General features: G+C 42.9%; 1 protein-coding gene across 3 annotated transcripts in view; it reads left to right on the top strand.

Moving 5' to 3' along the window:
- NR3C2 (nuclear receptor subfamily 3 group C member 2) overlaps nt 1–11696 on the top strand; it is a 343191-nt gene extending 331495 nt beyond the window's left edge. For all 3 annotated transcript variants that reach the window (XM_059373509.1, XM_059373502.1, XM_059373519.1), the window contains exon 9: nt 8934–11696. In XM_059373509.1, coding sequence (XP_059229492.1) covers nt 8934–9089 — 156 coding nt within the window. In that variant the 3' untranslated portion in view covers nt 9090–11696. The remainder of the gene's footprint in view (nt 1–8933) is intronic.
- The last annotated feature ends 1607 nt before the right edge of the window (nt 11697–13303 follow it).

The following is a 13303-nucleotide window of genomic DNA, read 5'->3' as shown; positions in this document are numbered from 1 at the left end:
CTGTAGTGTCATTTGCATATATCTTCTCCTATTGTGTGGGTTGCCTCTTTGTTCTGTTGACTGTATTCTTTGCTGCACAGAAGCTTTTGATCTTGAAGAAGTCCCAAGAGTTCATTTTTGCTTTTGTTTACTTTGCTTTGGAGACATGTCTTGAAAGAAGTTGCTGTGGCCAGTGTCAAAGAGGTTACTGCCTTTGTTCTCCTATACAATTTTGATAGATTCCTGCCTCACATTGAGGTCTGTTTACCTCTTTTTATGTTGTTTACTTGTATAACAAAATTATAGTAGCTATAGTTAAATTATAGTAGCTCTAATTATTTTTAGTCCTTTTTTCTTTGACATGTATACTATACTATAACATCCATCCACTGTATTTACCATACCAGTGTGTTGTATAATTTTGTGTATTTTCATGGTGCTGATTAGTATCAATTTATTTTAGCCTAAAGAACTTTCAGCATTTCTTACAAAGCATGTCTAATGGTGAAGAGCTCCTTCAGCTTTTGTTTGGGGAAGTCTTTATTTCTCCTTTATATCTGAAGGATAACTATGCTGGGTATAGTACTATTAGCTGACAATTTTTTTTCTTTCAATACTTTGAATATGTCATTCCCCTCTTACCTGGCCTATGGTGCTTCTATTGAGAAATCTGCTGACAGCCTAATGGTGGTCCCTTTGTAGGTTACAGCTTTTTTCCCCCTGGATACTTATAGAATTCCTTAATCTTTAACTTTTTTTTTTTTATAGTTTCACTATAATGTGTCTTGGAGAAGGTCTTTTTGCATGAGATAGTAGGGTAATCTTCTATAACTCTGTGAACTTAGATGTCCAATTCTCTCTGCATGTTTGGGAACTTCTCAGCTATTATTTCTTTAAATAAACTTTCTGTCCCCTTATCTTCTTTTTTTCTTTTCAGAATCTGGATTATTCTAATATATGCTCTTTTGATGAAATCCCATACATTAGATCATGTAGTTTTTCTTCACAGTTTTTCATTTTGTTTTTGTTTTCCTCTAACTTGGTTATTTCAAAAGTCTGTCTTCTAACTCACTTATTTTGTCTTCCATTTGCTCTACTCTGTTACATTTTTTTATTTCATTTATTGAGTTCTTCAGGTACAGAATTTCTGCTTGGTTCCATTCTATAATTTCTGTCTTGTTAGTAATATCTCATCTTGAACATTTCTGTATTTGCATGTGTGTGCATGATTTCAACTATATTTAGAGTTTTCTGGTAGCTAATTGAGTTTCTTCAACACTGATTTTGATTTCTTTATCCAAAACCCCTTGCCTTTGAGCTGTTATTGGAGAATTATTATTTTTTGGTAGTGACATGTTTCCTTGATTTTTCATGTTCTTTATAGTTTTGAATTGCTTCTTTCACACTTGAAGTAGCAGTCACCTCCTTAAATCTTTGATTGTTGCCTTCAGGTTGGGTATTTGGTTCATTAGTGCTATTTCCATCTAGGATTTTCTCTGCCTTTGTATGGGTACACCTGTTCCACTATTCTTGCTCCCTCTTGTGGCAAAATTCTTAAGCTCTTACATCTTTGGTTCTTAAAACTCACCAGGCTGGCTATTGGAAACCTTTCTTTTATTTTCCAGAAGACAGCTCAAGATTGTGGTTTCCCCCTTGTCCACAGACTCTGGCCTGTATTCTGAGCACACTCCTAAAGAGCTTGCTCTTGCCACCACACTTGGGAGTGTGCACATGTAACCACCCACAGAGTGCAAGGAGGTATGGATTTAGCCCTTGGGGCATTAGAGTTGCCCACAGGCCCCATAGGGAGATTCTCAGATGTAGTACTCCCAGGGACTCTTGCTTGGACTTCCTGCTGAGTACAATCAGCATGCCCTGAGTCCCTTTAATGTCCTTTGGTTTTCTTACCTCGTCTTTCCTCCCAATCATGGAGATCCTGCCTAAGTAAGTTCTTCAGGTGCTGCTGGAGAGTAACAGGTTTCTCTAGCAGCATTCCACACCACTGGGATAGCTAGACACTCACTGCTCTTCTTTTTCTCTATGAGAGAGATCACTACCACCTGCTAGTTCAGTCCAATGCAGTGTTTCCTTGGTAGGGGTGAGGACAGTGTTGGTAAAGTTCTTTCTACCATCTCTGCTGTGTCCAGACTTGTTTGTTGCTCTATTGGCATGCTGGAGTCTGTCTTCATAAGGACTAAGCTTTAGAAGTTTCTCTGTTGTCTATGGGTATCAGCCCACGTCAGCACTCTTTAGGTTTTTTTCCTGATTATGGCAAGAGAGGTTGGGGCAAGCTCACTGTCCCACTGGTCCCACAGCCTGTGCCCATAACCAGATACACAGGTGAGCCAGACTCCTCTTGGTTCCTTGGCATATGGTGCCAGATCCTGCAATTCCCACAAAGGCAGTTTTGTTCATGGATAGATGACTAACTCTTCATTGAAAAAGAGGGACAAAAAAGGAGGAATGCCCTCCACTGCTGTGTGCTAACATCACTTCCTAATGGTGTTTTCCTGCCATTAGGACTGCCACCAAATGCAGCCTGTAGGTAGGCCCACCAAGAGCACTCAGCAGAGTAGTGCCATTGTGTGGCTTGGGTTTCCAGAGGGAACCCACAAGTAAATAGCAGTATAACTGTATTGTTAAAGGTTATATTATCTTCTGGGTATAGAAGCTAATGCTACTAAATTTGGGTTGCTGTTGTTACTCATGTACCATGTCACCATTATGTTTCACTGAGGCATCACCAGCCAGAGAGAAACAGCCCTAAGGGGCCCACATTTGCATGTGCAGCCATCTTCCACACTGATTTGCAATGGGTGGAGCATAGGGTTTGGAATGAAGGCCGGACTGCTTATACAATCACTGAGTAGCCTTTTCCAGTATTCACAAAGCTGTTGCAGGAATACCTGGAGTAAATGGTTGCTGGCCATTTCTATGAGTATAATAGCATTTAGAGTTGAAGCTGTGTATCTTTTGCAGGTAACCCTGTTACATAGCTGGCTAAAATTCTGATCTTTGAAAATAAACCTTGAACCACCATCCCCATCTCCCTCCCTGTGCTCATTTCAGGCTAAAAGCTTGATCCTATTTGGGGGAAAGTTCTGGAGTCAGCAGATAACTTACAAGAAGTGAATGTGCTGTTGAAAATATGTGTGACCCTACTTCAGAGAGGCTGTTATCATTCAGGTGTTTCCCTCACCATCTGGTGACTGTGTAACCTGAGAACAGTGGTGCCAGACCCTCCCTGCATGGTGCCCCCACAGGCCATTTGTCGCTTGGGGTAGGAGCAGCCATGCTGCTGGCAATGATTCAGTGGGGGAGGGGGCACTCATGGAACCTGACAGCTTCGTGTTTGGTGCAAGTAAAGTGCCATCAGTTGCCCTGAGACCTCACCAGCATCCTCTACCACCCTGATCGCTGTGGCCCTTCAGGCGGGATAAATCATGCCCGGCAACTAGCTAAAACTTCCGTGATCCAGCAGATAGACTTTGTACAGGATGAAAAGTCAGTGCACAGGACTTTCTCTGATTCCTAATAATGTGAGACTCATTTCTGGTAACAGTGAGGGTTCTTGCCTCTCCCTCTGGCCTGGTGTTTACCAGGAAAGCCTGGTGAGGATCTATATTCAGGCATCTGGCCTTTTGTCTCATTGCAGTTAACATATTCATGCTGATGGGCTAGTGGAGCAGTAGGACTCCGATCTCTTTAGCTGTGACTCCCCTCCCCACACCTGTCCCTCCAACCCCAGTGAGCAGTGACTGGGGTTCATGGCACCATGGCATGGCGTACGTATGAAGTCACATTGTAAAACCCAGCATCAGTGAGTTGCCCAGAATCACAGGGCAGGATGAAAGGGGATAGCTTTGAGTACTGATGAAAGAGTTTAGCTTTATGTATTGAGCCTGCTTTACCTACTTAGTGCCACTAAAATGAAGATGCCCGTCAAAATTACCCAGTTTTGTTTGGGTTCATTGATTAGAACTAGCAATACACTGCCCTAAGGAAACACTGTTAAAATTAGTTAATTCTGAGCACTTAAGAGTTTGGAAAAAATCTGAGAAACAAAAGAGCAAGGCCCAGCAACAGGGGCTCTGGTCCCTGGAGCTCTCAGCAGGGCTGCACAGAAGGAGTGGGAAGGGGGCCTCTCTCGGATGCAGTGGAGCTGAGTGGGTGGGTGCTTCCTGCCTCCAAAGAGCTTGTAGGCTGCTCAGGAACCTGCAAATGTGAAAAGTTACACTAAGAAGAGATGCAAACCACTGCAAAAAAAGAGAAGATGGGGTGCCTGGGTGGCTCAGTGGTTTAAGCCTCTGCCTTCAGCTCAAGTCATGGTCTCCGTGTCCTGGGATCAAGCCCCGCATCAGGCTCTCTGCTCAGCAGGGAGCCTGCTTCTCCCTCTCTCTCTGCCTGCCTGTCTGCCTACTTGTGCGCGCACGCGCGCTCTTGCGCTCACACTCTCTCTCAGGGTCAAATAAATAAATAAATATTTTTTAAAAAGAGAGAGAGAGACGATGGTACCCCTGGCTCCGTGGCTAATTATCAACTTAGACAAAAGGTAGCTTCATTCTGTAGCATTAGTTCTCTGTATTTTTGGTTCTGGTTCTGCTCCTCATTTGTTTTGTTTTTTAGATTCCACCTGAGAGTGAAGTCCTATGGTATTTGTCTCTCTCTGACTGGCATAATACTCTGTAGTTGCATCCATGTTGTTGCAAATGACCAGACTTTAATCCTTTTTTATGGCTTATCCCTTTTTTTTGGATAATATTCAATTGTGTGTGTGCGTGTGCACACACACACACATACCACATCTTTATCCATTCATCAGTCAGTGGACACTTGGGCTGTTTCCATACCTTGGCTATCTTAAATAATGCTGCAATAAACATACAGGTGCATATATCTTTTTGAATTAGTGTTTTCATTTGGGGGAGGTAAATACCCAGTAATGGAATTACTGGATCATAGGGTATTTCTCTTTTTAAATTTTTTTGAGTAAGTTCCATGCTGTTTTCCAGAGTGGCTGCACCAGTTTGCCTTCCCACCAACAGTACACAGGGGTTCCTTTTTCTCTACATCCTCACCAACACATTTTTTTTTTAATGTTGTCTTTTAGATTCTAGCCATTCTGACAGGTATACGGTGATATCTCACTGTGGTTTTGATTCACATTTCCCTGATGGTCGCTGATGTTGAGCATCTTCTCATGTGTCTGTTGACTATCTGGACGTCTTCTTTGGAGAAATGTTTATCCAGGTCTTGTGCCCCTTTTTAAATTGGGTTATTTGGTCTTGGGGGGTGTTGTAGGAGTTCTTTATATATTTTGAATATTAACTCCTTATCCAGTCTATCACTTACAAATATTCAATAGGTTTTCTTTTAGTTTTGTTGATAGTTTCCTTCTCTGTGGGGGGGGGGGGGGGGGAGGCTTTTTTGGTTTGATGTAGTCGCAATAGTTTATTGTTGCTTTTTGTTTCCCTTGCCTCAGGAGACATATCTAGAAAAATCTTGTGAAGGCAAATGTCAAAGAAGGTACTGTTTATGTCTTCTTCTAGGAGTTTTATGTTTTGAGGTCCTGCATTTAGATCTTAAACCCATTTTGAGTTCATTTTTGTGTATAGTATGAGAAGGTGCTCCAGTCTTCCCAGCACCACTTACTGAAACAACCTGTGGTTCCCTGTTGTATATTATTGCCTCCTTTTTACAGGTTAATTGACCATATAAGCATGGTTGATTTCTGGGCTCTTTATTCCATTGAGCTATGTGTCTGCTTTTGTGCCAGTAGCATACTGTGTTATTATAGCTTTGTTGTATATCTTGAAATTCAGAATTGTGATGCCTCTAGCTTTGTTCTTTTTCAAGATTGCTTTGACTACTAGGGGTCTTTTGTGGTTCCATACAAATTTTAGGATTATTATAGTTCTTTGATAGGGATTGCATTAAATCTATGGATCGTTTTGGGTGTATAGGCATCTTAAAAATATTTGTTCTTCCAATCCATGAGCACGAAGTATCTTCCCATATTTTTGTGTTGTCTTCACTTTTTTTCATCAGTGTTTTATAGTTTTTAGAGTATAGGTTTTCTACCTCCTTGGTTAAGTTGATTCCTAGGTACTTTATTTTTTTGGTACAATTTTATATGGAGGTTAACATTTTTTAAAAGGAAAAACCATCCTCTTCCACAGTCCTGCAGGCATCCCACAAAGAGGGCTCTTGGGAACAGGGAGGGGTAGAGATGGGGGTGAACTTAAACTTGGTTCTGTCTGCCCGCAGCTGGTGCAGAAAGCTCTGCCGTCACCACTGAAAGGTGTGCCCTGCAGTCGAAATGACCAGCTCATTTGTTGCACCACATACGGAGAGTGAGGCCCAGCAAGGATTGTAGCTTTCATAGCCACTAGTCCACCATCTTAAAAAAAAAAAAAAAAAAAAAGGGCACCTGGGTGGCTCAGTTGGTTAAGTGTTGGACTCTTGATTTGGCTCAGGCAATGATCTCAGGGTTGTGAGATTGAAACCTGCTTAAAATTCTCTCTCCTGCTCTCTCTCTGTCCCTGCCACTCCCCTTCTTAAAATAAAATAAAATATGAGGGCACCTGGGTGGCTCAGTCTTTAAGCCTTTGGCTCAGGTCATGATCAGTGGGTCCTGGGATTGAGCTCTGCTTTGGGCTCCCTGCTCGGTGGGAAGCCTGTTTCTCCCTCTCCCGCACCCGTTGCTTGTGTTCCTGCTCTTGCTCTCTCTCTCTCTCTCTAATAAATGAATAAAATCTTATTTATTTATTTATTTATTTGACAGAGAGAGAGAGAGAACAAGTAGACCAAGAGACAGGCAGAGAGAGAGAGAGAGGAAATCAGGCTCCCCGCTGAGCAGAGCGCCTGATGCAGGACTCGATCCCAGGACCCCGAGATCATGACCCTAGCCGAAGGCAGCGGCTTAACCCACTGAGCCACCCAGGCGCCCATGAATAAAATCTTTTTTAAAAAATTAAGAAATTTACTATCTCAGTTCTAAGAATCTCTCCTGGAAAGGTGAAACACAAAATTCTCCTGTACCTCAGTTTATAGAAGGGGGACCCAAGGTCACCAAATTACACAAAGACTACCGAGAGCAGATTTTGCAAACTATGTCCCATAGAGAAAAATGATGTTTCATGTTTGAAGGAATTTGGGATAACCACTCAGGAGGACAGAATTAGAGGGGTTTTACCAGCAGTACCTCTCCACAGCTTGACTAAGAACTGGCCTCCTGTGTCCCAGTTCACTCATTCAGTCCTCTTAACCCTGTGAGGCAGATATACCCCGTTTTACAGATGTAGAAACTGAGACTCAGCCTTCACGAGGCAAGCACAGAATGTGAACCTGCCCAGAGTGGACAATGGTTTGTGCTGTTTTCCAGCTTGTTTGGCCCAACATTGTGCATAAGGAACACTTATTAAAGTTCTGAGGCCTTGGAACCTACTTAGGGAAGTGTCCCTCCTCAGACCGAGGGCAAATGCAGGCACAAACAGAAGCACCAGATATTTTTCCTGAGGACATTCTTTTGATTTCTGGTTCGTAGTAAAGGCCTTTACTGTGCAGTTATTTACTGTCTTTGGGGTTGCTAATTAAGGTAAAAGAAAAAACTCTGAAAGTTACATATGTTATTTTCACCAGAATGCTTTTATTAAGACGAGAGTGATTTTTATGGCATGTAATGTGTGCTTTAATACAGTGGGAAATGACCAAAACTCATTTGTCCTGGTGTGGAGTTAATGGTATACTGCATTTGTGAGTGCTTGTTTTGTTAACTTACAGAAATGGGAGTGGCTCAGGTCCAGAAGGATGGAAAAGGTCCTTGGGCCAAACAAGGAGGGAAATAGCCAGACAGGCAAGTAGACCAAGAGATTATCCTTGCCGCTCGCACTCTGTCACCATCAGGCTGAAATAGAAAGTGGTTGAGAATGGATCCGAAACACACACACACACACACACACACACACACGGGAACTGAGCCATGAGAAACATGGAAGTCCTGCTGTTGGCCATAACTGGATGGAACTTGAGGGCAGTATGCTAAGTGAAGTCAGGGAACAATTATAATACCATAGGAGATCGCTCATACATGAAATCTAAAAAGCCCAAACTCTCACGTAGTAGTACCAAGGGACGGGGAAATGAGGAGATGCTGTTCAAAGGACCCAAACTTCCAGTGCTGAGAGTATACATGGTAATATAACTAATACTATACCACATACTTGAAAGTTGCTGAGTAGACCTTAAATATCCTTGCCACAGAAAAAGAAATGGGAATTATATGACATGGTGAAGGTGTTAATCATTTCGCAGTGTGTAAGTATCCAATCAGCCCATTGGACACCTTAATCTTATGCAATGTTATGTATCAATTATACTTTAATAGAGCTCAGGGTGGGTACTGAGAAGTCTCAATCCTGCCCGCAGCTCAGGGTGAGAAGCTGGAGGAGAGGGTGGTGGGGCCCACCTGGGAGTAGAGAAGGTTTTGTGTCCTGTCCCTCACTGTCCTAGGCCTCCACTGTGCAGGCCCTGAGCCAGCACCTGCCCGCCCCCAGCCCACCCCAGAGCCTGGGGCAGGCCCATCACCAGCGCCCAGAGATACACATACAGGCCTGCCCCAGCAGAGTCACACATTTACAAATGAGAATTTGGTGAGAGCTGTTCAGCATCCCAGCCACCCTGAACGCGACCTGACCCCGCTGCCAGCGGTAGAGTCAGTCAGTATTCCATACTCAGCTCTCGGCTGAACCTGTTTTGCATGAAAGGCACCTTCCCTGACAAGTGAGGTGAGCGCCCTTCCTCCCCCAGCACAGGGGACTTAGCCAAATCAGGCAGCGTCACAGACACGCTTTCCTGTGGGCTTTCTGAAGGCTGCTGGAGCTCCTGCCTGAGTTAGGACGCGCGGGGTGTAGGGAGGGAAAGGAGACCTCAGTGTCGTGTCCTGTGTGTTGCAGCTGGTGAGCGACTTGCTGGAATTCTGCTTCTACACCTTCCGGGAGTCCCAGGCCCTGAAGGTGGAGTTCCCCGCGATGCTGGTGGAGATCATCAGCGACCAACTGCCGAAGGTGGAGTCCGGGAACGCCAAGCCCCTTTACTTTCACAGGAAGTGACGGAGGACATCTCACCAGGAGAGTTTTGCCTTAAGTTTCCCCATGCTGTTCTACACCCACGAAGGACCCAAGAAATCCGGTTTTTCACATGTGATGGCTGATTCCTACTTGTTCAGCAGTTTCTCAAGTTTAAAATTATGTCAAGGGTTTGGAGCCGGGAAAGCAGTGTGACATGGATTTGGCAAGACCTGAGCAGTCGGAAGGATTCTTCCCTCTCCGCTCCCCAGCGCTTAGAAACACGTTCCTGTTCCTCTGGATGAAAAGCCATATCTAGTCAATAACTCTCTGATTTTGATATTTTAACAGATGGAAGTTTTAACTATGCCATGTAGTTTCTGGTATCGTTCGCTTGTTTTAAAAGGGTTCAAGGACTAACGAACTTTTTAGAGCTTACCCTCGGTTGCACATAAAACGTATAGTCAATATGGGGCATTAATATTCTTTTGTTATTTAAAAAACACACAAAAAAATTAAAAATATATACAGATTCCTGTTGTGTAATAACAGAGCACGTGGAGGGGAACAGCAGCCCCCCCCGGGGGTTCCTGTCCGCGCACGGGCTTCTGCATCACTGGTATACACACCCTTAGCGTCCATTTATTATTTAATTAGAACAGATAAGATGTTAAACAAATGCCTTGGTTTCAATTTCTAGTATCTATTGTGTTGGCTTTACAAATAATTTTTTGCAGTCTTTTGCTGTGCTGTACATTACTGTATGTATAAATTGTGAAGGACCTGAACTAAGGTGTAAGGAACTTTTGTAAATGAGACACATACAAAAACAAACAAACAAAAAAAAAACAAAACACACACACAAAAAAACTTTAATGGTTGATAGGATGAAGGGGAAAGTATTTTTGAAAGAATTCTATTTTGCTGGAGACTATTTAAGTACTATCTTTGTCTAAACAAGGTAAAAATTTTTTTTGTAAAGTGAAATGTTCTGCATGCATAATGAACCGTTTACAGTGTATTTAAGAAAGGGAAAGCTGTGCCTTTTTTAGCTTCATATCTAATTTACCATTTTACAGTCTCTGTTGTAAATAACCACACTTAAACCTCTTTGGTTGTCTTTCAGCCTTTCTACTTTTTCTGTACTTTCGTTTTGTCTTTGGTCTCCCGCTGGGGGTGTTCCTGGGACTTGAGCAGGTTCCCTGGCTTCTGCTCTGTCCTGCGTCTGTCGGGGAACAACGGGCTGTGGTGTCTGCAGCTCCTCGAAGGGGTCTTTTGGCAACACATGTGAGCGAAGGTCCTGCGGGGGCTGCAGCTGTAGGAGAGCGGCCTCTTCTGCTGCTTTTCTCCTGAGGCAGCATCTGCTCTAGGAGCACGAGGCCGGAAGTGCGATGGCCCAGAGAGCACAGTCTCGTCCCATTTTAGAAAACGGCATTTTCTCCTTCGGGAAAGGAAATTCCAGGCACTCTCTCTATCTGTAGAAGGTGGCGTGTTCATTTCTGGTCTGGGAAAGAGGTTTTGCGCTCTCAGAACTGGTAAGGGGGACACGTAAGCTGCCGCAGGACGTACCAGGAAAGATGCATTTTGGCACATTTCAGTCAGAATGGCGTGGAGACCATATGATAATTGGAGGGTTTTTAGATTTTTAAAAGGTAGGTTTTAAAAATTTTATACATAAACAGTTTTGGAAAAAAAAAAAAACTACAGATCATATAAGCAAGACAGTGGCACTAAAATTTTTAATTCATTAATCTGTTTGGCACTGATGCAATTTATGGCTTTTCTCTTGCCCCAAATCACAAACCTATCTATCTTTGGGGAAGCTTCACAATATGATTGCACTTAAACAAACGACTTTGACTAGAGGCCAAATTAATCTTTTTAAAAGTAATGATAATCATCAGGTACTCAGTGAAATCCCATTATTTTCCAGAACCTAAAAGCTGTCGCTGGAGAAGCCCTAGGCCAGGAGAAGGCAGCATTGGGATCCATACTCTTCTCTAGGGTTCACCATGCAGGCAACATTACCTTGTCTTTCAGAAGACACCTGCCTTATGCAAGGGGGAACCAGTGAAAGCTGCATTCAGAGGGAGGAGTTTTTCTTACATAATTTGCAATTTCAGTAATTTAATTTATAGGCAGATCTTTAAATACAGTCAACTTACATGCACAGCAATATGAAAGCCACACTTGGAGGGTGATAAATACACAGCATGCAGACTGGGAGTTCCGAGAAAAGACACGGCTTACAAGAGCAGCTTTTAGCTCAGACTTACGTTTTATGAAATTGGAATTTCAGTGTAACCAGGTTTGGGATGGAGACAGTCTGCATCAGCTTTTTGTATTAACAAAGTTACTGGCTCTTTATGTGTCTCCAGGTAACTTTGCTTGATTAAACAGCAAAGCCATATTCTAAATTCACTGTTGAATGCCTGTCCCAGTCCAAATTGTCTGTCTGCTCTTATTTTTGTACCATATTGCTCTTAAAAATCTTGGTTTGGTACAATTCATATTTCACCAAAACTTCTTCATATAATTAAAAAACACTAAATTAGTTTAAAATGAAGCAATTTATATCTTTATGCAAAAACATATGTCTGTCTTTGCAAAGGACTGTAAGCAGATTACAATAAATCCTTTACTTTAATCATCTGTTGTTCTGGAAACATTTCATTTGGGTGTCTGCAGGCATACCTGGACTTTGTGCCCCTCTACATCTGGAGAATATGCGCTTCTGCCTGCATCCAAGACAGTTCCCCTGTGATAGAGCCCCTGCTAGACACATGTTAATTATACTCTTCTGGGACTAATTCAGTGCCTTGTTCCTTACTGCTGATAATATGTGGGTCACTAAAACAACCTGTAACAGTTTAGCAACAAGAACTGCCTGCTATGTAGCCACTAAACACTCCAGGCGCATTGCTTCCTTTCTCTACTGCCACAGGGAAGCTTGATCACTGTCAGGCGCTGGGACTGACCTGAGTAGACCAGATGTCCCGTCTGACTCCAGTGTTCTTCCTCCACACAGTCCTCTCGTGCTCCTTCACCCTGGGTCCTCGTGGGCCGACAAGAGACTCTGCTCCCTGCTGGCCGTAATGCTTCTCACACTCCCCTTGGTTTCGCTCATTAATATGAACCACAGAAGAGCAGGAAACAATTATCAGCTCATCTTAAAACTAGAAAACATGTAAAGATGGACTCAAGTACATTTTTAACATGTCATTTAACTGGTGATCATTCAAACTATTTGCTTCCAGAAAGAGAAGACCAGTTGAGCATTAAACAAATTCAACTTCATTTTAACATGCTAGAAAGACTTCTGGAACACAACATGGCCATGAAACACAGAACAGGAGAAAAAATGTTTTAACTTTGGAGTTGGGTTCACAAGTTTGTTTATAAAATATCTATACATGCAGTTAATTTTTTCTCCAAGCTTATGGAATTTGACCTACTAAGCGGCAAGGGTGAGACCAGCTGGAGGCCACACCAATGTGTACCCTTAATTAAAGTGGTTGTCCTTTCTGACTAGAGCAGACTCATTCTCGGGAAAAGGGTGACACTGTTTCTAAGAATTTCTAAAAGTGCTCAGATGCAAAAATCCAGCTGCATCTTGAGGAATCATTAGCTAAGAACGAAGTCTCTGCCACTAAGCCCGCCAGCCACTGTACACAAGAGCAGCAGAAATTATGCATGGTGATGCATATGTAATTAGGGGTTTGTTTGCCTCTGTATGTTGAATGCCCCTCAAGCAAATAGAAAACATTGTCCCTTTATGTTAAAGTCAGTGCTAACATACTTTTTATAAACTCCAAGTGTACACAGACTAAAATGACTTGATTATGAGTATCTCTGGCACTTTAATTTCAAGTCTCCAATTGTTCGTGCAGCAGTTTTCTTGGAAATCAAACAGTGGCTTCCCAAACAACACTGGAGTAGAGAAGATTACAATGCGATTTGAATGGTCAGCATGGACTAAGACTATATCCAAGCCCGTACCCAAAGCAAAGTGAACTACCGAGCAGAGTTGCAGATAGTTAGCTGAAAAGCATCCCGAAATGTAGTGTTTTTTGTTTTGTTTTGTTTTTTTTAAGATTTTACTTACTTATTTGACAGAGCGATCACAAGTAGGCAGAGAGGCAGCAGAGAGAGAGGGTGAAGCAGGCTCCCTGCTGAGCAGAGAGCCCGATTCGGGGCTCGATCCCAGGACCCTGAGATCGTGACCTGAGCCGAAGGCAGAGGCCTAGCCCACTGAGCCA

Source organism: Mustela nigripes, chromosome 1, assembly GCF_022355385.1.
Source record: "Mustela nigripes isolate SB6536 chromosome 1, MUSNIG.SB6536, whole genome shotgun sequence".
Lineage (NCBI taxonomy): Eukaryota > Metazoa > Chordata > Mammalia > Carnivora > Mustelidae > Mustela > Mustela nigripes.
The sequence above is the reverse complement of the archived record's forward strand: the minus strand, read 5'-3'. Positions and strand labels throughout refer to the sequence as shown.